The following is a 27,561-nucleotide window of genomic DNA, read 5'->3' on the forward strand; positions in this document are numbered from 1 at the left end:
CCCACCAGGTTCGAGGCTGATAGGCAGAGCTTCCCTGGCCCTGGGCAATGGGGACAATGGTCCTAGGGCAAGCTCAAAGTCCCTACCTTGTCCTAGGACAGACCTTTGCCTTCCTTCCAAGAACTTCATTTGTGAGCTCATTCACTCACTCACTCAGTCACCCGTTCCTGGGGTAGGTAATGGTCAGACTGTGCTAGTTCTGAGGCTCAGAGATGAGCAAATACGGTCCTCGAGGGCTGAGAAATCATCACACAGTTGTGAGGCAAGAACAGAGACCAGGCACAGGAATAGACATGAAAAGAGGAGGAGCTGATGCTTGCACTGAATTATGGGAGAGTTCCAGCGGGAGAATGGGGGTGTGTGTGTGTCTGTTAGGGTGAAGCAGGGGTGAAGACTTGAGAGTTTGAGAAGAATCTAGCAACTGGACAGCAAAATCATGGGACAAAAGGGAAGTGGAGTTTTCAGTCTGGGGCCATGAGAGCACCCAAACGTTATCAGATATTTAGAGCTTATCCTGAGGACGATGGAGAGCCAGAGCTGTCTGTGAGCAGGAGAGAACGCAGGTAGGAAGGACCATCAGGAAGAGATGGAATGAGCTGGAAAGAAGGCAGAACTGCAGGGGAGGGACACAGGGGAGGGATTCAAGGGGCTTCTGAACAGCAGTGGAGCAGCCTTGAGGCTTGGTAACTGTATGGGCTGGGGGCCAAGTCCACAGTGGACATTTCCTGTGCTGTGTGGGACTCTCACCAGGAACTCTCTTGCAAGGTGAGCCCCTCACTGCCCAGCAATGGGGGAGCTAGCCATTCCAGATCCTCGTCCCTCACCCATCTCCTCTCTGCTACACCACCCCCCACCCTACCCAAGAGAAGGTAAAGAAAACACTCACACGAAACTAAACACGCGTGCTCAAGAGTCAACAGGAGGAACAATTCGAAGGCCATGTATCCGGCCACTGAACCCTCCTTGTCCTCAGGAAAGCACAACCGCAGAAGCCTCGGCATCTTTGAGGGCGCACTAGGGAAGTCATTTAAGGTACACAAATAAAAGGAAGACACAGCCTGACCCTTGGGAGGAGGCTGTCTCTGAGGGGCAGGAATGCAGTCCCCACAGCTCTGAGCCACTGGCCTGGGGGAGGTGAGTGCCAGAAAGAGACCAGCCTTGGGCCAGATGGACAGTGACCCAAAGGGGCTTCCAGGGACACCAGCCCTCAGAGCAGCCCAGGCCAAAAGTGGGAGGCACAGAAAGGAGCTGAGGACCCTGCACCTGCCCGCCCATCCTGCCCCATCTGTCCTTCCTCTGAGGAGCAAGGGAAAGACTGAGACCAGTTCCCAAGCAAACAGCGGTGCCCATGCAGAGCCGGACGCTGTCCAAATGCCAAACACTCTCCTTGCCATGCTCACCTGTGGGATGCCCTCTCCAGAACTTGTGACACCGGCTTTTAAACCTGATGGAAGAACTTAACCCTCAAAGGGTATTGAGTTGACAGGGAAAGTCTTATGAATAAGGCTATTCAAGGCTCACAGGGACCCTAAGAGGATACAAAGAAAACCCAGACATCTGGAAGTGACTTTACGTTATAAAACTGGAATTCTTCTGTTGCCTTAATTGACTCCTTGAAGAATCTAAACACACTGGCAGGTTACAGTAGTGTCACTAGAGAAAGTGTGGTAACTGAAGGTGCCCACACTCCCTGACTTGGTGGGACCCCTAGTGCAGTTGACAGAGCACAGTCTTCCCAGACAGACTTGGGTTCAGGTGATGGCTGACTGTATGACATCAGGGAGGTCAGACGACCTCTCAGAGTCTCAGGTTCCCCATCTGGAAAGTGAGGTCAAGACCGCCTGTCACAGAGGGCTGTTGTTAGGGAGAGGAAAGTAGAAATGTCTGGCTCTGAAAGAGAAGCCGAACTGTCATCCCAGATCTGTTTCCACCAAACTAAACGGATACAGAACTCTCCCCCTCTCCACCCCCGTTCAAGACTAGGTCCTCAGGTACAGAGTGAAGTAAGTCAGAAAGAGAAAAACAAATATCGTATATTAATGCATATATGTGGAACCTAGAAAAATGGTACAGATGAACCGGTCTGCATGGCAGAAATAGAGACACAGATGTAGAGAACAAACGTATGGACACCAAGGGGGGAAAGTGGCGGGCGGGGATGGTGGTGGTGTGATGAATTGGGAGATTGGGATTGACATATATACACTAACATGTATAAAATAGATAACCAATAAGAACCTGCTGTATAAAAAATAAATAAAATTCAAAAATTCAAAAAAAATTACATGAATGAGCTCTTTAACATTTGGTAATTCTACACTGTTCTTTTATAACTTATATTTATGTTCCACTTCCCCATAAAATGTTATCCAAATGTAATACTTTTTGTGTTTGAAAAACATTTTATTGATCACATCTTTGCAATAAAATTATGTATGTATTAAAGTATAATTAAAAAAAAAAGACTAGGTCCTCTGGGACCAGTTCCATCCCCAGCTATCACAGAACCTCCTGTTGGAAACCACATGCATTTTACAGCTCTGTGTGCCCATCCACTCTGCTGACTCATCTCTGAGCTTATCTCTGGGCCAACTGTCCAGGGTAAACCACTTTCTAGAGTCCCAGCTGGTTAATGTTCACGCAGGACCCCACATGTGACTCTCTCCACTGACTCCACAGCCACTTGCCCTGCAGTGGAAGCATCATAAAACTTCTAGGATATGGGTGTGTCTAGGTATCTAGTCTGGTTTCCCAAGTGGTGGTTGGACCTTGCCTGTTTACAAGCAGTCTGGTAACATGTGGCCAGGTCCAGAGGCAGGTGGCAGGCTTGTTATCAACAGCTCCATCGCTGGAAGAGGTCTTTGGTTCATCTGCTGTTTAATCTGTCAAACTGCCCTGCACCTCAGGATTTGCAAAGTATGAACCAGAGGGTGGAATTTATCAAATTACAACATGTCAGACCTGAAAACATCATTTTCCACATCAAAATGCCACCATTTCACTTGTTCAACTCAATGTTTAAATACGCTATAGATATGGATGCTTATACGTGTGCAGTAGTTCCCACCACTCCCTATTGCCTTTCCCTCAGCCATTTCACACTTTTCCACATCCTGCCTGGCTCAGCAGGCATTTCAGAGTATACCCTTTGGCTGCTTCAGCCTACCCATTTATGGATGCATGGAGGGGAAGGGAGCATGTCAAAGGCCTGAAGAGGGTCAGTTGTTGACTAGGACCAGGAACCAAGACTTATGACACTGTCAGGTGTGTCTTCATTCATTCATTTATTCAGTCATCATTCAGCCAGTCAACAGCTGCTCATCAAGGATCTATTGTGGGACAGGACCTATGTGGATACTGAAGCAACCTATGCATGAAACATGGTCTCTCCCCTAAATGATTCACCACACTCTGGGGGAGACACCAAAGCAGACTGATTACAGCACTAAATTCTTTTAAGGGCCCTGTCAAGGTCCCAAGTAAGGACCAGTTCTGTCTGGGGACAGAAGCATACTACTCTCTGGAGGAGAAGACATTCTTGGGAATATCCCCTACCCAGGCTCAGCCATCTGGCAGGCTGAGATAGCAAAGGAGACTGCTATAGGGTGAAAATATGCAATGCCAGGACTGGAGCTTCTGCCCACCTGTGTGAATGCCACAGTGACCAAGAGCCAGCATTAAGACACAGGAATCCCAGCAAGTGGGTACTAGTTCCAGCTAGATGGAGACTGGGGGAATAGGTGGCAGCCCCAGATTCCTGTAGAGTCTCTCAGTTAGGGGAACAAGTCGGGCCTTTAGACAGATAAGAGGAAGAATGCCATCCCCATGTCAAAGGACACTGAGGCAGCCACCTTATACCTGGCCTGGACACAGCAAGGGGACAGAGAGTGGCCACATTTCAGAGTAGATAATGTCCAGGATTCCTCAACCCCACAGAGCCCACAGCTGTAGGGAAGGACTCCCAAATTCCAGCCAGGTGGGTATACCTGACCCAGACCTGTAGAGGACAGTCCTCAGGACCTCACCTGGGCTGGGATAGGTGGGGCTTCACAGTCGTGTCCAGAGAAGGTACATCCCCTGACCCTATGCCTTCATGCTCAGTACCAAATCCCATCCTGGACCATGGCTTCCCTGTCATGAGCAGTCATTTTGTTGGAACTTGGCAACTGAACAGAACAGCTCAGGATGCCAAGTTCCAGGGCAGACATTAGTCTGCCAGACGGGTCTCATCCCAGACAGCTGGGGCAGTAGCAGGGTGCTGGAGACCAGCCCTTTCCCCCTCCTAGATCAGAGTCACTAGGAACATGAGCCCGAAAGCAGGCCTCTGCTGCTCAGCAATAGAAAGAGCTGAGAGAGCTCCTTGCCCAACCCCCCCTAGTGCGGGTACACACACGTGACCTGGGCACGCGTGTTTAAATGAGGAGATGTGAGCGATCTGCTGGCTGTGCACGCATGTGTGCACAAATGGGTCTGCAAATGGGACTAGAACTCGCGTTTTTTCTGGCAGCTGTGTGAATGTGCGTGCATGTATGTGGGCAAGGCACTGCGGGTTAGCACGCTCAGATCAGATATGATCAAAGAGGTCACAAGAGCCTGGGGTGACATGCTGGCACATGGGGCTAGAACACACATGCACGTCCAGTCTGGTAGCTGGCACTCGAATTCCCACTTACTCACAGCAGGACCAGCTGTTTTACATCTACCTGAGGAAGACCTGTCGGAACCTGACCTAGAGATGACCTGATTTGGTATTTCACAGCAGGTGCCATGTTGAGGAGGCCCAGGGGAGAGGGAGCTTGTCACCATGCAGGGGTGATGGGCCTGTGGAGGATAAGGTGACGGGTGTGCCCGAGACTGCCCAGGGTCTTTTAGTGAGGGCCAAGCCCCATGTCTCATGGCAGGTGGGACTTTCCTTCCCAGCTATGAGAAACTGAGCCTTCCAGGCAGTTTCCAGACCCTCAGCACCACAAGGTCAAGATCAGGGTCCATGGTGAGAACCTCCATAAAGAGTTGCTGTTTTCCTAGGTTCTCAGATGCTTTGTTTGAGGACAGGGGCCAGTCTAGAGTGACTAACTCATTCGTGTTTAAGTCAAACTTTAGTGGTTTTAGCATTGAAAGTCCTGTACCCCGGAAATCCCCTCAGTCCCAGGCAAACCAGGCCGCTAGTCACTATAGCAGATCTGAACCTGTACAATTGAAGGGGCACAGAAGAATATAAACTACAAATACAAAATTAGGGCTCTGGAAGGACGTGTGAGCAAGGGGCTCAGAAGCTGAAGCTTCAGGAGCTTCACGGTCATCTTCCTCTGCCATGGAAAGAGTTTCAACTATTTTTACAGCCAGGCCAAACTGGGTGTGAATCTAGACTCTTTCTCTCACTGGCTGTGTGAGCCTGGGCAAGTGACTTACCCTTTCTGTGCTTTAGCTTCTTCCTTTCAAAAGCAGGGACAATCACAACACACACACACACACACACACACACACACACACACACACACGGCATGTGGGGTACTCCTTCTCTATCCTTCTCCAGTACAAATCTGTTGACTGAGTGAACTGAGGAGAAAGAAGTCAAAAGCACCACAACCACTGGTGAGGAGATGGGCAGATGGGACACAGGGAGAGCTGGCTTTTCTCAGCACATTGACACTTGCCCCAGGAAACCCTGTCTGTGCCTCCAGCTCACTGGGTGATCTACAGAGAGCCGCAGTCTCCTCATCTCTGTGTAGAACATAGGGAATGCTTGCCCTAGCTTTGTCCCAGCATTTTGTAACACGAAAGATGCAGGAATGTCTGTGCAAGTTAAAGTGCATCTTTCCAGCAGACTCACAGATACGGAGAACAAACTAGTGGTTACCAGTGGTGGCGGGGGAGAGGCAATGTAGGGGTAGGGAATTAAGAGGTACGAACTATTAGGTATAAAATAAGCTACAAGGATATATTGTACAAGACAGGGAAAGTAGCTAATATTTTATAATAACTATAAATGGAGTATAACCTCTAAACATTTTGAATCACTATATTGTACACCTGTAACTTATGTAATATTGTATATCAACTATACTTCAATAAATAAAATAAAAATAACTGTTATACCTTTTCAAAAAATAAATAAAGTGCACCTTTTCAGTGAAAGGGCCAAGCCCGAGGGAATTCAACATGAAGGGTTTTGGTTAAGTGGGCCTGAAAATTGCCAAACACTCTGGGACTGCTCATTCATCTTCTCCTTGGCCTGAATCCCTAACTCTTGCTAACAGTAGATGGAGGGAGACTGGCCCGGGGCATGGGGAATGCTGTACTCCTGCGAACGCCCTTGGGGAGGAAATGTTGGGACCCCAGCCTCTCTGGGGAGCACACAAAGGGGTCTTCTCTGTCTGTGGCAACACCCTCCCAAGGGTATCCTTGAGAGTGACCAAGCTCGGGCCTGAAGTGTCTACTCCGTACACCCTGTGAATATAAGGAGAACAGGCTGATTCTTCAACCAGATGCTGGTGTCTGAGCAAGAAAGTGAAGGTCCAGCCCAGGGAAACTTATCAGCAACCAGGAAGGCTCCTGAGCTTAAGTGTTTCTCCCAGCTGTCAGCACCCAGGGCCCCCATAGCAGCGCCTTGCTTGCCTAAACGTCTTCCAGGGATGGGAAGCTCACCCCTCCTGGGACAGTCCATACCTGTGTTGGCCAGCTGTGTTAGCAAGTCTGTCCCATGATGGGGCTTGAATCTGCTTTCAAACAGTTTGCCCTTCCTTGCAAGGCTTGTGTGGGTCTGCTGCTTCTCCATGGTCACAACTGGGCACTGCAGATGGGGAGGGAGACTAGCCTGCTGCCTGGCAATCTCTGCCTTCCACCTTACTGGAGACTTGATGGCCCTCTCTGCTGCCCAGCACACACGTGGACCCCCACTAGTGACCAGACTAGTAATCGCACCCTCTGGGAGAGCTAGCCTGGCCTGGGGGGTCAGGACAGGAATGGGTTGGGATCTCAGAGAGGTGGTCCTGATAATCCCTCACCATCTGCCCCTTTCCCAACCGCAAATCTCACCCCCAAAGCCTTCAGGGACACATGCCTGGAATCGATTTGGATTTTTAAGGCCACGCCCTTCCCAAAGCCCACCCACCCCCTTTCTGCCCCGCCTTCATTTCTCCTAGAGACTAGTGGGAGGGATCCTTCTGCGCTGAGGTTGGGCCCTTTCCCTGCCGCTGTTTTACAGTCAGGCTCAAAGAGAGTGGCAAACTCCCTGACAGTCACAGAGGAAGTTCATAAGAAGGGAAAACTCCAGTGGAGCCCAGCCCTACCAGGATTTGCAGACCTGGAAAAAGTCCCAGTTTTCCAGTGCCCTGCGGCCCTGGGGTCTCCTTGGCTCCTGCGCTCCAGACCTGGGGGCAGAGGTCGCGGTAGCACAGAGGAATGCCCTCCCGCCCCCCAACACCGCCCGCTGCTGGGAGCGGGTCCCCTCAGCTCTGCACCCACTAATTGGTCTCGTATCGCTGAGGGCGGGAGCGCTCCAGCGGCGCCGATCCGATCCGTGTCATCCGCTTAGCGCCCTCCGCACCATTCAGCGCTCCCGCCCACGCCCTCCTCCCGCCGCCGCCCCCCCACCCCACCCGCCGGCTCTGCACTCATCGCGGGCCCAGGGCATGCTCCGTGCTCCGGCGCCCGGCCTCGGCTGCGGGGAGCAACAAGACCCGCCCGCGGAGACATGGGGCGCGGCCTGCGGGCCGTCCTGGCCCTGGGGCTGCTGTTCCTCCGCCTGGGTGAGTGGCCGCAGGCCCCGCGGGCCCCGGTAGGGACGAGGGGTGGGTGCCGGCGCCAGCCGGGTGGACCCAGGGACAGTTCTGGACCGTTCACTTCCAGAGTGGGGCTCGGGATGGGGGACGGGGACAGGGACTGGGGAGGGGGGATTCTCGCTGCTCTCCGCTTCTTCAGAAGCACAGTCGGAGGTCTGGCAGCTGCCCCGAGGGCTGTGGGAGGGTGTTCCCACTCCCCGTGTGACCTTGGCCAGGGCACTGCCCCTCTCTGGGCGAGGTTTCCTAGTCTGCCCATTGATGGGGCTGAGACTGGCCGCTGCCTGAGTTCCAAACGCCCAGATGGTGCGTGTCCCTGACAAGCCGAGCCCAGCCGGAGCCCACGGGAGGAGGTGGCCGAGGGCGCCGGTGGGCGCGCTGGGCTCTGGGAGGGGAGCTCTCACCTGCCCGCGGGTGGGCCAGACGCGCGACCACGCCGATGCGGAGCTGTCCCAGCGCGTGCCCAGGTGTCCTCTGTTCTGTTGTTCTCTTCCTAGCCCAGGCCAACTTCGCCCCCTACTTTTTCGACAACGGGGTGGGCAGCACCAACGGAAACATGGCCCTCTTCAGCCTCCCGGAGGACACTCCTGTGGGTGAGTACGCCTGGCGTCTGCCCCGCATAGGTCTCCCGGAGGGGCGGCCCACGTTCCCCTGGACATAGAGACCGAACCCGTGACTCCCGGGACATCTGTTTGCTCTCTGAATTCCCCAGGGCAGTTGCAGGAAAGGAGGGCACGGCGGCCGTGGACACCTAAGCTGGGCCAGTCCTGGAGACCCAGCCGCTGAGCCCAGAGACAGGGCCGGCCCCAGGGGCAGGCGGCAGTCCTCAGCGCTGGGGCCTTTACCCACTGCGTGACCTTGAGCAAAGTACTAACGTGCCAGAGCCCCAGGGCTCTAGGCTTTAAAATGGCCCCAGAACAATGAACTCAGTGGCATCTGCAGGGAGAGGAGCAGGAGAAGGAGGGAGGTTCACACTTCCTCTCCATCACCTGGTCTGGGAACCCTGAGCAAAAGGACCACTGCAGTGTAAAGGAAGCACCTGCTCAGAATTCCCTGAATAATCCAAGCATGGGGAACAGTGCTGCACGTGGGTCACCCCTCCACCTTAAGGCTCCTCCCTTTTCCCTCATCCCCCATCCCCAGTCTTGGTTCCTGGGACAGGAGTCATTTCCAGGCAGAGACCCTAGAGTTAGACCCAGCAGCCCTGAAGCCCTCTGTAACCTGTATTCTAGATTAAAATCTGTAAAGTGGCAGATACTAACAGCTAACTGATAGTCGTGAAGAATAAAGAAAAAGAGTAGGAAGCAGCCAGCTGGGATGGGGCCAGCAGTGAGTGCTCAACTGTCTCTTTCCAGGCTCTCATGTGTACACCCTGAATGGAACAGACCCCGAGGGAGACCCCGTCTCCTACCACATCAGATTTGACCCCGGCACTAGAAGTGTCTTTTCGGTTGACCCCAATTTTGGAAACATAACCCTGATTGAAGAGCTGGACAGAGAGGTATGGGGGCCTGCGAGGAACGTTGCCTGCCAGGCATGCAGACAGACCTCTGTGGGAGGGAAGGTGCCCTAGAGAGCATCCTTGGATGTAGATCAGGGCTGGAAAGACTGGTTTAGAAAGCGGGTCTGAGTTTGGTAAAACTCCTCCCCTCTGTGCCCTCTGAACCTGCGGGTGACAGGGCATGGGCTATGTTTCCCTTGTGAGATCCCACACCAGGCTGGTGGACCAGGTACCTGGACCTCAGCCATGGGGTGCTGCCAGCTCTGATCCAATGGCAGACTCCACCAGTGCAGAGAAAGGAAAAGGTGGGTCCCAGAGACAGCTGTGGGGACACAGCAGAGGAGGTGCAACTGTTCTCCCCTCCCTGTCACCCTACGGGACCTGGGGACCTCGACACCCACCATGTCAAGGGGAGAGCTTGAGACACCACAGACCTGGACCTCTGAGGAACTGTAGAATATGGAGAGTCGAGGGAGAGATAAGGGGCAAAAAAAGGAAAAATTTTTAATGGATTAAAAACCTCTTCCTGGGTCCTCCAGCACACTAGTTAGCATCTCTCCTCATTCTAACAGGGGTGCATTTTCTGTTGGCACCTCAACCCTCTGGGTTTATGAGAACCCCTGATGGGCCAGCCCCAAAATAAGGTCTCAAGCATGGCCAGAGGCAGCTTTCAGCCACTCGGCCCTGCTCCAGGGCTCCCTTGAAATGCCCAGGCCTCCTCTGATGCCCCCAGCCTCCAGGGGTCCCTATGGCGCCTCAGACTCCTGGACACTTTGTCCTTGTGCTTCACAGAGGGAGGATGAGATTGAAGCCATTATCAGCATTTCCGACAGCCTGAATCTGGTGAGTACACACTCCAGCCAGCCCCTGGCAGCACGCAGGGCAGGGCTACCAGGAAACCCAAGCTGAGGTCCAGCAAGATCTGCCCCAACATGCTCATAGGAGAGAGGGGAAGGAAGGGAGAGAGAGGGAAGAAAGCAAGACCTGTCAGCTGCACTTCTGACGGAGCACACCCACATTCCTCAAGCAGTATCTCCTCAAACCCGCTTGCCCATCCGTCTCCTCCCACCTGGCTCTTGGCTCCGCCCCATCACCCAAGCTGAACACCTGGGCACCCGACCCCTCCTTCCTCCCCTCCTTCCCCACGGCTGCCACTTTTTCGCCCAGCCCTCATCACTGCTTCCCGGATAATCCTGGGGGCTCCCCTCCCTCCAAGGCTCCCTGACCTCAATCCACATCTGGAGCCATCACTGTGCAGCACAGACCTGGCCACAGATCCCAGCTCAGAAAGCGCTAGCAGCTGGCCCCCACTGCCCTCAGGGTGGAATCCAAGCTTCAGACTGCCATTCAGAGCACCACCAGACTCACCCGCCTTCTCTCCCACATTCACCCTACCAGCCGTGTAGCCCTAAATCTGCTTATGCGCTCTGAACCCACGTATGTGCTTCACTCTGCCTTTGCCCGTGTTGCTGCTTCTTCCTGACACACCTTCCTCCTCTTTCCCTCTCACCTGACAAAGTGCTGCAGACCTTACTTCTCACACCTCTGTGAGGCCTCCCTGCTGTCATCCACCGCAGGCTGGGTCAGATGCCTCTCCTCTGGGCCTCTGGATGTAGCCACCTAAACTGGTGCCTTTGCCTAGGCTGGGGCGCACGGTGCCCTCAGAGTCATGTGGTGCAGGCCCCAGCCCTCAGCGCCCAGCCTGTTGTGGTTGTGGCCCCGAATGATATCACGACTGTTCTTTCATATGTTGCTCTTTGCCCACCACTCCACCCTGCAAAATTCACACCATCAGACTGTGTCTTCTGTCTCCAGCATGGAACACAGTGCTTGGCACTGAGTAGTTCCTTAACAGTATGTGCTGCATGAATGAATCAAAGAGGGAAGGAAGGACGGAGGGAGGGGAAGGGAGGGGGAAGGAGGGGGCAGAGACATACACCTAGGGTGTTAGAGGCCATTGTCCCTTTATCACCCAGAAGGTCTCAATGCTCCAACACCTGTCCCCTTTGCCCCTTCTCAGGTGGCGGAAAAAGTCACTATCCTGGTGACTGATGCCAATGACGAGGCACCCAGGTTCATCCAGGAGCCCTACATTGTCCAGGTTCCCGAGGTGAGCAAGGGGCCACCAGGCAGGGTCGATGCACTCCTGCCCCAGGCCTCTGGGCTGCCCTGTGACCTGGCCAAGGGGACTGGGCATTGGAGTGAAGAGCCCTCTCCGTCACTCACTACCCTCTGGAGACTCCTCCCCTCTGTGTCCTCCCGCCACCTCTGTTGCCAGCCCCTCACATTTTTATTCCAAAGGAATGTTCATTGACCATTTTCCATTAGAATTATAATGCACTTTCTTTTGGGGGGGCACCCTCGCCCCCTGCAGTGAAAACGCCGAGTCCTAACCACTGGACCATCAGGGAATTCCCTACAATATACTCTTATTGTGAAAATGTGAATTATACAGAAAAGTAGGGGAAAAAAAGAGTTTCAGAAACCACCCTTAATCTCTCCAGCTTGAGACAACATTGTTAAATTTGGGGGTATTTCCTCCTCATCATTTTCATGATCATAGGTTCTTGCTTTCTCTTTGTTTTACATAGTTGTGACTATACTAAACATATGTTTTCTGTCTTCGATTTTTCACTGAATTTATAACATAAGAATTTTCCTCAGTAATTGTAAAGTTGTGGTAACTAAGATTTTAATAGCTTTCCTTGAGTGCATATTCCAGCATTTACTGAACTGTTCCTTTATGTTTGGATATTAAAGATACTTTCAATTTTTGCCGTCATAAGAAACATCAAACAACAAACTCTGAGCATAAAAGTTCCTTTCTCTAATTGGAATGATTTGAAATTGCTGGGTCAAAGCATGGGTGCCTGTGAGGTGTTGCCAAATTGATCTTCCAGAATGGCACCTGTTTGCCTTTCCCCTAGGATGTGAGAAAGGGTTTGTCTCCTGGTTCCTGGCCGACACTGGCAATTCTGGGAGTTTTAAATGTCTGCTAATTCAGTAGGAGAAAGATATTTGCACTGGCTCTAAACTGCACGTGTGTGATCCCTGGTGATACTGAATATGTCTGTGTTTGTTAACTGTTTACAGTCATTTCATATTTAAAGGCTTTGTCTATTTGGAGCTGTTCTCAGGGGGAGGATGTCTGTTTGTTCCTCCTTTCCTCTGCCCTTTCCTGACCCCACTCTGGCTCCAGTGCGTCTCCTCCATCAAGGCCCCTCCTCCTATTGGATGCTCCCTGGGTCAATCACCACCTTTCACCTCTTTTTCACCCCTCACTTCCCTGACTCCACCTTTCCGTGCCCCCAGACCCCAGTTCCCCGAGCATCTGTCACTGCCCCTGGGACTGACCTTCTGTGGCTGTGACCCCTCAGGACACACCTGCCGGGAGCAGTATCGCCAAGGTCCGTGCAGTGGACAGGGACACAGGTTCTGGTGGGAGTGTCACCTACTTCCTGAAGGTAAGGTGGGACACACAGGAAATAACCAGAGGCCTGGGCTAGCGGGGACACCTGGACAGCCCCCATCTCCATCACTAAAGCCCTTAGGTCAGTGCCTCAGCTATTCCCAAAGATTGTCAGAGATGGTGCATCCCACACAAAGAGGTCTCAGTAAATGCAGGCGTGGGATGAATAGGTGGGGACCTAAGACTGGCCTGAGAGGAAGCCATCTTCCCCTGACTGGCCCATCCTGGCTCCCTCTGAGCTGACCTGCCTCCCTCTCCCCAGATCTCAGGACCCTCAGCTCTTCCCCCACCAACCCCTCCCCCAGAAGATGGCCTGGGCACTTTGCACGCACACAAAGTAAAAGAAACTTTTCTGAGCCTAGAATTGTCAATAGTAAAAAAGGCAGAAGGGGCAACTCTCAGAATGAGCAGAGCTGTGCCACCTCCACCCTGCCCTTGTCCATCCATCCCACCCTGTCGAAGGCGGAGACCCCTCCCCACACCTCCTGCCTCTCCCTGGACTCCTCCGGAACCCACTGGCCTCCTTCCCATGGCTGCTGTTTCCGTAGCATCTTCTCTGCTCTCCACAGTTAATCACTTGCTCTCACCATTTTCAAGGCAGTATAGCTCAGTGGCTAGAGACACAGGTTCTGGAGAAAGCCCCTGGGCTCCATGGGTTCTGGAAAGATTCCACCACTTCCCATGCATGGGGCTTCAATCATTGTATGACTTTCCCAGCTCAGTTTCCTCATGCGTAAAATGGGCAAGTTGAAAGCACATCCTCATTGGCTAGCTGTGAGGATTAAATACGTGTCAAGCTCCAACAACACCTCCTGACACACAGTGACCCCTCTTCAGATGGAGAATTGTCTCCTGTCCCCACCTGACCGCCCCAACCCCCTACCCAGATGCTGCTGACTGACCCACAGTCACTTAATGGAGGGGATGGAAGATCCTGAAGGCTCTGTCACTATGGCTTTCAGCCCTCACCTCCTCTAGGCTGGTCACCTCCTCTAGGTTAGAGCACTCTGCTGACATTTCTGCCTGCTGGACACTCCAGGCCAGAGCTTAGCCCAGAGCTGGGCCCCGTTGTTTTCTAGCTGAGCCGAGAAAAGAGCTGAGGCCCTGCTGGAAGGGAACGTCTTTGTTGGACTGAGGGAGAGGGAGGGGAAGCCCAGAGCCCTAGGAAGCGGGGCCCTGGGGGCCGGGAAGACTGAGTGCCCTGAAGTGGGCACCTCAGCCCTGAGACCAGAGTTCGTGTGATGTAGGAAGGACGGTGAAGACCCCCTTTCAGGAAGCAGAGCAGGTGATCCTGGGGCCACCTGGGTCCCTCCCCAAGGCCCAGCCTGCCCCTCGCTCTTACAGAATCCACACTCCACCAAGTTTTCCGTGGACGGCCACAGTGGTGTCCTGCGCCTCCAGGCTGGGGCCACCCTGGACTACGAGAAGGCCCAGGCCCACTTCATTGCTGTGGTTGCCAAGGTAATAGAGAGGGAGGAAAGGCAGCATCTGGACTCTCCTCAGCCTCTGTCAGGGGAAGCTGCCCTTGGATTGGAGCAGCTAGGTTCTACAATTGGGGGGCAGTTCGGGGCAGAAGATACGATGGAGGAGGGGATGGGGGGTGCAGCTGCTCGGAATCTCTATTTCATGGAGCCTGCCCAGACATGGACATATTCTCCAGGGAGGCTGGTGTTTCTGAGCCAGAGAGGGCATATTCCCTCCTGGGAGAGGGCATATGCCACCTCAGGACTGACAGGCCTGGCTCTCCTCTGTAGGCCCAGGTGGCCGTGCCTGGAGACTCATGGCCCTCACATCCACACAACGTGGCCTCTGGGCACCTCTGTTTCTCTGTTTCTCCAGGCTTGCTCACCCTCCTCTTCCTCTGTGTGTGACCGGTTACCCTCTCTGAGCCTCAGTTTTCTCATCTGCCCACCCCAAGACTTAACTAAATTCCTCATACTTCTAAAGCTTGTGACATGGGATCTGCAACTCAGCAGGTGCTCAGCCAAAGCGGCTGCTCTTTCCCGAGGGCAGGAAACCCCAGCCGTCCCTCTAAGCCCCCCATTTTCTTTTCCAGAAAGACCCCTGCTGGTCACATATTGGCTACAGGGCATCCCCCTCAGTCTGCACCAGGAGGCTCGTGCCAGCCCTGCCTGCCAGCCACTCCATGATGGCTGGCTTGGTGGGCGCACAGCTCCATTATATACGCTCAGGCGCGGGTCCACATCATGCTCTTAGCAGGTCCTCAGGAGTGTGTGAGGCTTGGCTCCTGGCTGGGAGAGGGGATTTGGCTCTGACCCTCCTCCTCTGCTACTGATCAGACAGGATTTCCCTGGAGAGAAAGAAACCTAACCCTCTTTCCAAAGGAATGCCTGTGAGCGCCTACTGCATACCAGGCGCTGATTGAAGACTTTCTTGCATCATCTCATTTAATTTTCCTATCACCCGTATGAGGGCAAAATTATCTCCAGGTGACACAGAAGCAAACAGAAATCAGGGAGGGCAGCCAGTAAGTGACAGGAGCCGGATTCCGTGGGAGTCTGCTCAACTCCAGAGCCCAACCTCTCTTCCCTCTCCGACCCTTCCCCAGGATGGCGGAGGGAGGCTGCGAGGGGCCAGCGTGGTGCTCTCGGCCACCACCACGGTCACAGTCAATGTGGAGGACGTGCAGGACATGGCCCCTGTCTTCGTGGACACGCCCTACTACGGCTATGTGTACGAGGACACCCTTCCGGTGGGTGGCTGCGCCCCTCAACCCAGTGTCACCTCCGGACACCTCCTGCCCTGTCCTCTGCGCTGCCCGAGGATCCCCCTGCTGGATGGCTGGGCTCGACCCGGGCTCGCGCGCCTCAGCTCACGTGGAGGCCGGCTCTGGACCCCTCACTCAGGCCACAAACAGGTCGTTTTGCATGGGGAAGTAGGCCCGGGAAGAAGCAGCGGCTCGTGTGTGGAGCACCTACCGGGTGACCAGGCTATGCCAGGCGTTTCTTCACTCACTCAAGCTTACGCCAGCCCAGCTGCACATGTCAGCCCTTCAAAAGGGCTGAGAAGAGAGGCTGGGAAGAGAGCTGATGATTTGGTTTAGGTGGCCTTTTCCTCCACCTCGTACAGGAGGTGAGGTGCCTTTCGCTTCCCTCCCTCCAAGCCTGTAGCCTGGGGCCCCCCAAACCGGTAGTTCTCCCACAGTTTGCTGCCGAATCACCACAACCCTTGTCGGACATCACACGCGGGCCCAGCTGGAAGGCTGGCCTCACCTTCCTCCCACTTCAGCGCAGTTTCCGGCCCTCCTTCCTGCCCGCCCCCCCGCCACCCCCGTGTTTTGTGTTTTGACCTCTCAGGTTCCAGTCCCGGGCCTGGCATCCAGGGGCCGGCCTCCCCTCCACCCGGGAGCCCGCACCATCCTCTACTCAGCCCAGCTCTCTCGCCACTGCACCCTTTCCTTCTGCCGGACACGTGCCCATGGGCCTAACGCCTCCTGCCCCTCTCGGCTCAGCCCAGGCACTGCTTTCGCCGACATCTTTGGTTGATGTCTGCTCCTACGCCCGGCACGCCCCTCCACGGGCACGCCCCTCCTTGGGGTGAGCCCATGTGTTTATATGCCCCCCCCCAGCCACACCTCCCATGGCCACGGCTCAAGAACTCTCCGTGGAATGGAATTGCATTCTCAATTCTCACTTCCCCGGATTCTGATTATTCCCAACTTTATACAACAATGAAAACACTTACTGAGCACCACTCACGTGCTGCGCCCAAGCTAAAACCTCGCCTTTTCAGATGCTGGCAGCCGAGTGGTGCAGAAGGGCACAGAGTGAGGGAGAGAGAGAGAGGCCGGGCTGCTCCCATGGGGGCCGCAGGTCAGAGCAGGGCGAGGCCCAGACGGTCCTGCTGAGGAGCTAAGGGGGAAGGAGGTGCCGGGACGGGGGGAGAGGACAGTCAGGAAGCTGCCATGAGGATGGATAGGCCTCCGGGGAGACGGGCCTGAGTAGGGAGACCAGGACGGGGCGGCAGGGCAGGATCGAGCAGGGCTTATCAGGTCGGGCAACTTCCCAAAACCTTCGAACGGCCCCCCCAGGGCCACAGGATAAAATCCTAGTTCCTGGACTTTGCATTGGACCCCCTCTGCCTGGGCCCTATCCCACCTCTCCTTTCAGGCACCTCTGAAGGCCAAAGGTGGGTGAGGCAACAGGGGTGAGGCTGGAGGGTGGGCAGTAGAGGCAAGGCCTGAGGGTGGTGTGTGGGGAAAGAGGCAGTGTAAGAGGTGTGAGTATGTGGCCCATGCAGGAGGCCTGTGTGCCCAGGGGGGCATCCCACATGCCAAGCCATGTGGGGGGCAAGCAGCGGGCCTCAGGCTCTCCCTCCAGCCCTGGAAGTCCAGGGGGCCACGAGCTCCCCGTAGAGCGGGGATAGGGTCACGCAGAGACCTGGCTCTTGAGTGGGGCGGCACCTCCCCTCACCTCCCCACTGTGGGGCAGCGTGTGGGGGAAGGGAAAGCCCCAGCATCCCCCATCGGCCTCAGGCAGCTGTTCCTGTTCCCCCCAAGGGCTCAGAGGTCCTGACGGTCGTCGCCATGGATGGAGATCGCGGCAAACCCAACCGTGTTCTCTACAGCCTCGTGAACGGTGAGTCTGGGGCTCACTGCTGGGCTGCAGCTACAACTCGCTGGGTAACCAGAGTGAGATCCAACCTCTCCGGGTCCCAGTTTCCTCATCTATAGGCCAGAAGCACAAGATGCATGGAGAAAAGTGGCTGGGTCCCTGCAGGAGGCGGCACGTCTCCTTGGGCGTCTGCTCTGGTCCCTGCTTCTCATTATGTCCAGCAACAGGGAGAGACGCATTGGGCAGGGAGGGGCTGGGGGGGGCGGTGGATAGTGAGAGCGGCACAGGTGGTGCCAATTCATGTTCCCACACGCTCCTGGACATACCTCGTTAATGGGAAGGGGTGGCAAAATTTCTTATACTCTTTAACTTGCCATGTGTTTTTCTCATTCTTTTAAATGTTTTGGCCTAGAGCATAGAGTTGAATGCAGTGAATTAAATGCAATGATGATTTTGCATGTCCCTAGTACTAGCCCTGTACATGGTGAGAAAACTGAGGCTCAGAGAAGCTAAATTATCCCAAGTTCCCATTGGGTTTGAACCTAAGTCTGCCGGCTCTTTCCACAGCTGGGCAGCAACTGAGCAGGAGAAGCCAGCCCTGGGGAGGGCTCTTCAGCCCTCAGTAGCTGGTCCCCTCCAGGGGACCACCACACCTCGTATCTGGTCCCAGACATGCACACATCTCTATGCTCTCACTCAGACACCATCACCTCCTCTGACCCTGTCCCTGGGTCTGACATGCCTGGTACACGCTCCCCTTCCAGCAGCTCACACACGTGCAGATGTGCCCACTTTCACACACAGGCAGGTCTGCCCAGGCATGCAGACCTCTGACTGCCTTCCCTCCCCTCCACCACTGCAATCCTTCAAACACCTACCGAGTGCCCACACCACACCATCTCCTCTCCTGCCTTCTTGCATCTCCCTCTACTCCTCCTCCAGTCTTTTTCTTTCTTCCCTCCATTTTTCTCTCCTTCTCTCCACCCGCCATCTCCCTTCCTCTATACCTCTTTATTTCTCCTTTCTCTTTCTAACACACATACACACACACACGAAGCAAAATACTAGAGCACCTGGGAGCCAGAAAGTAGTGAGTTTGAGTCCCAGTTCTGCACTCCCTGTGTAACCTTAGATAAGTTACTTAGCCCCTCTGAGACTCAGTTCCCTCATTGGCAAGACACAGATGATAATAGGGGAGACTTGAATGAGATAACGTCTGAGGAACGTATGGCACCCTACGCCACCGTGTGGCCTTGTTCAGAACTGCAGGGCACATCTCTCCTCTGTGACAGGCAGTGATGGAGCCTTTGAAATTAATGAGACGTCTGGAGCTATCTCCATCACCCAGAGCCCTGCCCAGCTCCGGAGAGATGTGTATGAACTGCATGTACAGGTACCCCCCCCCCAACGAGCTTGGCGTTCCCCACCCTTCGGCCCTGGAAGGTTCCAAAGGTGATGAGACCTGGACTGCCCCCTTACCCCCCAGGGCTCACAGGATCTAGGGAGGAAGGATCTAGATGTTGCTTCAAGGAGCACCTACAATAGGTAGTACCTGGCGAGGGGAGCTGTGATGAGGCAGGAGAAGGAAGGATGGAAGCAGCGATGCCATGAACATGGGTCGGACCCAGCAAGTGGAGAGTGGTGTTGGGGAGCACTGGTTAGGGTGGGGCAGGCGGAGGCCTTGCAAAGCTAGGAAAGCCCAATGAGCCGAGGCCGGAGGTGAGAGCACATGATGTAGCAGGGGCACAGTGAGGGGTCAGGTGGGACCGGAGCCAAGAGTCCACAGGCAGCACGTAAAGGAGAAACGGTTGAAGCCCAGGTGGTGCCGGAGGAGCAAAGGCCTTGAATACGAGGCATGGGTTTTCCCTGCAACAGGACCAGCTTTGCAGCCATGCAACCTGTGAGATGACACAGGAACCACAGTTAGAAGGGTCCCATGCTGGGCTTAATGCTCTGCTCTTGCTGTCTTGAAATTCTTAGCAATTTTTTAACAAGGGGCCCCCTATTTTCATTTTTCACTGGGCCTGCTAACTACATAGCTAGTCCTGCCGAAGAGCAGGGAAGAGCCATGGAAAGGTTTGAGCAGAATTAGAGTCTTGTTAAAAGCTCACTCTGACTGCTCACTAGACCAGTGGGATTCCCAAAATCAGAGAGCTTGGGAAAAAAACGATTTCCAGGACACACTCCTGAGGATGGGTATTTAGTGTGTCTGGGGGAAACCCAGGATTCTGCATGTTTTGAGCTCCCAGGTGATTCTGGCACCAGTCTCAGCCTGGCGTTTGAGAGCACTGGTCCCAGCTTGGGTTTGGAGGGAAGTGGATGAGAGGTAGAGAAGCAAAGCCATCAGCCCAGATGCCGAGGGGCCGTGGGGATGAGCGGAGGCGGAACAGTGAAAATGGACAAACGGCAAACTGTGAAGGAGACAGACTCCACAGAACGGGGCTGTGAGGGGTGGGGGAAAGGAAAGGGAGGGATGCATCTAGGGTGGTACCGTGCCATCAGGAACACAGGTGAGAAGGCAAGTTGAGTAGGATGGGCATGAGGCATTCTGGTGCCTTGGGGACATTCAAGTTGAAACATCCAAACTTGAGGGTACAGGTTTGGACTTCAGGGCAGACAGCATCAACATACAGGTAGCTGTGAATGGAGGGGAGGGCATGAGGCCACCCAGAGGAGGGCTGGGGGGAGAGAGGAGCCACCGGCTCAGAAGGCCACTGCGGGAGCACCCCAGGATAAGAGTGAGGAAGAGGGAGGTGCCAGGGAAGGAGAGACCAGAGGTCAAGTCCAACCTGCAAAGTGGAGCCAGTTTAGCCAAGGGGATGGCACACTCGGGAGGGGGAGGGGGAACAGGCAGTGCCACCTGCAGCCTGGAAGTCAGTGTGAAGTATCTGAGTTGGGGACAGGCTGAGCACTGAATAGGAGGAAAGGGGGCAGAGGGCATAAGCCCCTACCAAAGAAGAGTTAGGAAGCAGCTAGTGTGTGATAGAGTAGAGGCCAGGGAGGGTCATTTGAGGATAGGTAAGACCAGACATGCTTATAGGAGAGCGGAAGGAAGCCCTTGCAGGGCCTCATATGGTATTTGCCACCCGTTCCTGAGGTTCTGTGGACTCTTGGCCCTGGCTTTGCAGCCTGTATTAGTCATCCACTGCTGCATCGCCACACCTCCCCTCCCTGCAGCCTCCCCCTGGACAAGTGGACACAAGTGCAGAACATGGTAAAGCTAGGGTTTGAACCCACGTCTGGCTGCAAGGAGAGGGCAGTGTGGTGAGGTGGAGAGAGCACTGCCTAAGGAATCAGACACATCTACCTTCTTCCTAGTCCAGCTGTGTGAGCCCAGGTGACTGCCTCACTCCTCTTGCCTCATCTGTAAAACAGGACTAATAATAGCACTATACTAGTTTCCTATGACTGTTGTAACATATTACCACAAACTTAGTGTCTTAAGACAACACACATTTATATCTTGCAGCTTTTGTGAGTCAGGAGTACAGGGTCAGCTTAGCTGGGTCCTCAGTTTCAAGGTCTCTCACGTAGCTGCCAACAAATTTTCAGCCAGGACTGGGTTCTCATCTGAAGGCCCAACTGGAGAAGGATTAGCTTCCAAGCTCACGCGGTTATTGGCAGGATTTAGTACCTCGTGGGCTGTCAGACTAAGAACCTCTGTTCCTTGCTGGCTGTTGGCTAGACATCACCATTAGTTCCCAAGAACACAGGCCTCTTCAACACAGCTGTTTGCTTCATCCAAGCCAGTTAAAGAGTCTGCTAGAAGATAGAAGTTAGGACCTAATCTAATCACTAAGTGATATCTCATCACCTCTGCCATATTCTATCAGTTTAAAGCAGGTCACTAGGCCAGGCCACACTGAAAAATAGGAGATTACATAAGGGCATGAATACCAGGAGGCAGGGATCATTGGGACCATCTTGGAATCAGCCTGCCACACAGCCATAGCCACCTGTCCCCACCCCAGGTGACTGAGGTCAGTTCTGCAGGGACCCCAGCTGCCCAGGCCATGGCTCCTGTCACCATCCGGATCGTGGACCTCAACAACCATCCACCGACATTCTATGGAGAGAGCGGACCGCAGAACAGATTTGAGCTGTCCATGTATGAGCACCCGCCCCAGGGGGAGATCCTGCGGGGCCTCAAGATCACTGTCAATGACTCAGACCAGGTATGTGGTCCTGCCCTCCACTCTGTCTTCCTGCAAACCACATGGGACCAAGTCCCAAAGCTGAGCCTGCATGAGCCTTTCCTGTTGATGTCACAGGGGCCTGGAGAGTCACAAAATGAATGATGCAAGAGTGGGTAACCAAGAGAGAGAGGAGAGAGGGTAGATAATCAAAGACTAGCTGCTTGGCCTAAATATATTCACAATCAATTAAAAAGAAAAAGCCAGTCAAATGAAAGCACCTCTGAGTCTGACCCTCCAGACATTGCAGATGTGGCCTGTTGCCTCCTGTGTCCAGCTCAGGGCTAGGCTTTCTGTGCTTGTTTCCTTGCTTAGTCTTCATAGTCTGTTCAACTTTTCTGATTCTTGATCACCTCCCCTATAGAAAGAAGTAATAATACTCACCTCCCGGGGTCAAGGGCACGTGAAGGCTCCTTGCATAGCGCGACTATCTAATGAGTTTCTATTCTCATTCATCTTCCCTGTTTCCTTTCTCCAAACTGTTGCCCAGGGAGCCAATGCCAAATTCAACCTGCAGCTGGTGGGACCTGGGGGCATCTTCCGAGTGGTCCCCCAGACGGTCCTGAATGAAGCCCAAGTCACGATCATTGTAGAGAACTCAGCCACCATTGACTTTGAAAAGTTCAAAGTGTTAACCTTCAAGGTAGGTGATGCTTTGCACTACCCTGAATGGGGGCTCACAGCAGCACCTAGATTCATTCCTAAGGGGTCCCTTGTCACACTCTGCCCCTCCTGGCCCTACTCCTTTCCTCTCAGTTTCTCTGCCCCTCCTGCTGATTTGAGGAGCAGGTGGAAAGGGAGAAGAAGAATCATGACACAAGAACCTTCTCCTACTGCACACAGCCTCACTGAGCTCCTGCTTCTAAACTACGACTATCCCCAGGAACGCACGGAGGGGGGTCCAAAGAAAAACTACCAATACAATGTGCCATGTGAATAGATTGAGAGAAGAAAACTATTTGATCCTCAGGATAGATGTTTTCTCATACACATTTGACATATGTCATCTATTCTGTTAAAAACTTTAGCAGAAGATGAAAAATATACTCCTTTGTACTTGTAATTATTTTAAATGATAAACATAAATAAATAATGCATATTATACATAAATATATAATTTATATTGATAAAAAGGAAAAATACTTTGTTGATATTTTTTAAATTGCTTTAATTATTTATGATTATAAATGCACAGACACCAATAGCTAGCATCATGCTTAAAAGTGAAATTCTACACAACATTGTAAATCAACTATACTTCAATCAGTCAGTCAATTGATAAAAGTGAAATTCTAAAAGCATTCTATGAAGTCAGGAACAAAACGTGGATAACTGCTCTCACCACTATTCTTTAACACTATTCCTAGAATGACATTCTTCTTGGATAAAGAAAGGAAACAAAAGGTACAAACATTAGAAAGGAAGAGATAAAAATTATCATTATTATTATCATCATTATTTTAGATGATGTGATTGTTTGCTTAGAAAAATCTAAAAGAAATGATCGAAAAACTGTTAGACACAGCAAAGTTGCTAACATGATTGATTGTAAAGTTGATACACAAAACCTAATAGTTTTCCTATGTACAAAAAATAGCAATGAGAATAATGGAAGAAGAGATCACTTTTACAGTAACAACTAATAGATAAAATTTCTAGGAATTACCATAACAAGAAATATGCAGCATCTAAATGACCAAAAAAATGCACAAATTTAACAAAAGGACAAAAAGAAGGCAAGAAATATAAAGACACACCCTGTTTAAAAATGCAAACTCTCATCAGTTAATAAAGAATCACACCACCTCAATTAAGGCTTAACCAGAATGTCCTTAGGGGAGGAGGGAGGGGGCTTGATACAATTATACTGGTTTTTATCTGGAGAAATAAACCTGAATAGTCGGGAAATTCAGGAAAATAGAATATGAGGCAGGAACTTGCTCTAACAGATATTAAAGTATATTATGAAGCAAAATAGTTTTTAAATGGAAGCTTAAAAAAAAGGAATATGCAAATCAATGGAGCAAAAGAAATTGGTCCCGATGCAAATGGCAACCATAAGGAAACGGGCATTGTGGTCAGTGGGGAGGGAAATGATGTGTGCCTTAGAGGTGCCCCCTGCAGGTGGGGGCAGGCATAGCTGGCTGGCAGCTGAGAAAACGGGAGACAAGGCAGGGATGATACTGAGACGGGACATAGCAGGCTCTCTGCAGAGCGCCTGCCACCCAGACAAGTCCTCCTTTTCCTTCCTTCCCCAGCTCCTGGCCATCGAAGTGAACACCCCAGAGAAGTTCAGCTCCACAGCGGACATCGTGATCCAGCTCCTGGACACCAATGACAATGTCCCCAAGTTCACCTCCCACTACTACATTGCCAGGATCCCTGAGAATGCCCCAGGGGGCTCCAACGTGTTGGCTGTCACAGTGGGTTGGGGCTGACCCAGGGACTGGGGGTGAAGGGGGCCTTGTGAAGTCAGACAAACTGGGGCTCCAGTTTGAATCGCGAAGCCCACACTCACTGGCTGTGTTCTTAGACAAGCTACCTGCCCTCTCTGAGCCTCAGTTTCTTCTATACAGTGGGAATAACAGCACCTCACAGGACTATAATAAGGACATATAATGAGAAATGTAAGGCCTTCCAGATCTGGTTCCTCCAATACTTGAGATCTCCTGGGGCGAAACTAGGGCTCCAGAGCATGCCTCCAGATCAGTTTCTCCCCAGCTGGGCAAACCCCCCAAATCCTTGTTTTGCCATTGAAAACAAGAGCTGCCAACATGCCCTGGCAAAGGGGCAGGGGCCACTGGGCGCTTTCTCTCTTCCAGGCCGTCGATCCAGACACAGGTCCCTGGGGTGAAGTCAAATACTCCATCTATGGATCCGGGGCAGACCTGTGAGTAGATCCAGAATCCTGGACAGGACCTCAGGCAAGGGATTTGGGAGGCTGAGGGTGGAGAAGGATCTGTGCTAAAGGCAGGAGGAACCTGGGGAGAACAGGACCTGGGTCGGGAGGCGAGCCTGGGGGCAAGGAATGGAGGGGAGCTGTAGAGAGCCTGAGGTAGAGGTGTGGGGACCCACCAAGTGAGGTGACTCTGAGAGAAGAAGGGACATCATTATGGCCTGGAGCTGGGGCTCACGGCCTTGGGGGCCAGGCAAGCAGTGCTGGGCTAGGAAGGGGCAGGTCGTGGGAGGAGAGGGAAGGGCTGTGACTCGGGTTAAGTTCTACATTGATAGACTGCTAAGTAGGTGGGTGGTCCTGCGGGATGCCTTGGGGAAGCTGCCTGGTGCATTACCGCCCCTTCCTGTAGGTGGCTCCTTACTGCAGGCACATATGCACCTCTGTGAGTGTACACGCGTGTACGTGAGTGTGCTTGTGCACACCCTTGCCTGCGCTCTCTGTGCCCGACAGCTTCCTGATCCACCCATCCTCTGGGATCATCTACACCCAGCCCTGGGCCAGCCTGGACGCCGAGGACACTGCCAGGTACAACTTCTATGTGAAGGCGGAGGACATGGAGGGCAGGTACAGCCTAGCCGAGGTGTTCATCACGCTGCTGGATGTCAATGACCACTACCCCCAGTTTGGAAAGAGCATCCAGGAGAAGACAATGGTGCTGGGGACCCCAGTGAAAATTGAGGTGGGCTTCGAAGGTAGCTGAGCTCTCCTAAAAGTCTTGTTCCTGCAACTGCAAGCGGCACTGTAGCATAAGAATTTCTTTTAAAGTATATTGGATTCCTGAAATAAGCAAGGGTTTTTAAGGTACTTTATATACCCTCATCCCCACCTCAACCCGGAAGTAACCTCTGAGAAAGAAGATATTTTTGCCAATTTACACATAAAAAAAATTAAGACTCAGGCAGGTTGCATGTTTGGTTTGCCTGAGTTCACACAGCTGGTCTGCCTGCCTTCACAGCACTGCTTTCCCCGCTGCACTGCCTTCCTGATACAGAAAAAGCATGAACCCCGGAACCCAACAGACTTGACTCTGGATCCCAGCTCCCCTCCTTCTACCTCTCCATCCTTAGACAAGTCACTCAGCCTCCAGGCTTTTGCTTTTTGACAATACGGACTGCCTAGACTTGTTCTGAGAATGAATTGCTACAACACACAGAGAGAGCCAAGCACAGACCCACCCTGGCTCATTCAATTCCTCTCCCAGCTCCATTCACTCACATAGGATTAGGACCATTTCCCTTCAGCCCAGCCAGCTCTATATGACATGTTGTTTTAGCCAGGGTACACAAGTATCACCCTCGAAGCCCAGCTCTGTCTGTCCCTCTCTGTGCACAGGCCACAGACCAGGATGCAGAGGAGCCCAACAACCTGGTGGACTATTCCATCACCCACGCAGAGCCAGCCAACGTGTTCGACATCGATACACACACCGGGGAGATTCGGCTCAAGAACTCCATCCGCTCCCTGGATGCCCTGCACAACATCACACCCAGCGGGGACCACACGTGGTCGCTAGAGGTGCAGGCCAAGGACCGCGGCTCCCCATCCTTCAGCACCACGGCCTTACTCAAGATTGACATCGTAGACACTGAGGTGGGTACGGAGCCCTGATCTGGGGGGTGGGGGGGGAGGGCCAGAGGGCCAGCTCAGGCCTCGCTGCAACATGGCCAGAGGCAGAAAGACCACCTTCCTCCAAAGACACCCACCCGATGCTCTCGAAGACCACCTGTGCCATCAAACACACAGGCTTTGAAATCAGGTCGAAATCCTAGTTTTAACACTTTGTAATGGTGTGACTTTGGACTTTGCTAAGCCTCCACTCCCTTTCTGTAAAATGGGACTAATGATGCCTCCTTCACATGGGTGTTGAAAGGCAGAAGTAAAATCATTATGTGTAGTTCTCAGCTCAGGGTCTGGCAGGAAGTCATCACTTAAGAGGTTCCTAATGCACTTGGGCAAACGTGACACACACTCCCCCCCAATCAAAGGAAAGCAGTAGCAGCTAATGTAGGAGTTCCTCATCCAGAAGAGGTGCTTGCATCATGCTCTCTCTGTGTGCATTTTTCTGCAGAGGTGCATGCATTGTGTTTTCTCTGTGTGCATTTTTTTCTGCAATGAAGCCCATAGTGCTCATCAGATTCTCCAAGGGACGCCTGACCCCAGAAAGCTTAAAAACCATCAAGCTTAAGGGAGCTTACGGCCCCTGCTCTGTCCTCTGGGGATGAGGCAGGAGCAGCCGAATGCATCTTTCTTCCAGATGCTGTCCCGAAACCCCATGGCTGCCTTCCTGATGCAGACCAAAGACAACCCCATGAAGGCCGTGGGTGTGCTGGCTGGCATCATGACCATTATTGTGGCCATAACCGTCCTCATCTCCACCGCCACCTTCTGGCGCAACAAGAAGTCCAACAAGGTCCTGCCCGTGCGGCGTGTGCTCCGCAAGCGGCCCAGCCCTGCACCCCGCACCGCCCGCATCGAGTGGCTCAAGTTCAGAAGGACCGAGGCCGCTGACAAGTTTGTGCTCAGAGAGGATCCTCCCAATGAGAACTGCAACAACAACAGCCTGGGAAGTGCACCGCCCCCCAAAGCCCCCGCCCCCCCTCCACCACCCAGCATGGCACCCAGCACGGGACCAGCCCACTGGATGGTGCCTACAGTCTCTGGCTCACTCGCCCCTCAGCAACCCCATCCATCACCAAAACCCAAGGCCTTGGCAAAGCACAAGGCTACGGGAAGACCCGTCCAGTCAGCTCTGGTCTCTGAGCTCAGGCAAAAGTTTGAGAAGAATGTGCATAACAAGGCTTACTTCTAGAACGTGTCCTGTGGTCCCTCTCTCCTAACCCGATTGCCCAGCTGCTTGGGCCATACTCCCCAGCTGTGCCCCTTAGGGTCACCCCTATTTTGTACAATGGTGTAACCCCCATATCCAGGGCTCTGGACAGTGCCTTGGGCAAGGAATTTATTTCTCTGGTTATGGATGCAATTGGCAAATACCTTCCCGTCACCCAGATCCCCGGCACAGCTTCAATGCTCCCTGTTCTGCAGAGGCTGGGAGTCGACGAGGAGCCAGATCTATGTCTTCTACTCACCAAC

At 53.1% G+C, this 27,561-nt stretch overlaps 1 protein-coding gene across 1 annotated transcript; it reads left to right on the forward strand.

Moving 5' to 3' along the window:
- Nucleotides 1-7,693: 7,693 nt before the first annotated feature.
- CDHR1 (cadherin related family member 1) lies at nucleotides 7,694-27,280 on the forward strand (the record flags this gene model as incomplete). The annotated part of the gene is made up of 17 exons (XM_079706571.1): nucleotides 7,694-7,748; nucleotides 8,276-8,371; nucleotides 9,134-9,279; nucleotides 10,072-10,122; nucleotides 11,300-11,389; nucleotides 12,657-12,743; nucleotides 14,093-14,209; nucleotides 15,318-15,461; nucleotides 17,268-17,346; nucleotides 18,615-18,715; nucleotides 21,294-21,497; nucleotides 22,006-22,158; nucleotides 23,774-23,938; nucleotides 24,338-24,405; nucleotides 24,922-25,150; nucleotides 25,804-26,061; nucleotides 26,726-27,280. 17 exons carry the CDS (start codon nucleotides 7,694-7,696, stop codon nucleotides 27,278-27,280), a joined length of 2,598 nt encoding a protein of 865 aa, XP_079562697.1.
- Nucleotides 27,281-27,561: the final 281 nt, after the last annotated feature.

Source organism: Hyperoodon ampullatus (genome assembly GCF_949752795.1).
Source record: "Hyperoodon ampullatus genome assembly, chromosome: 1".
NCBI classification, from domain to species: domain Eukaryota; kingdom Metazoa; phylum Chordata; class Mammalia; order Artiodactyla; family Ziphiidae; genus Hyperoodon; species Hyperoodon ampullatus.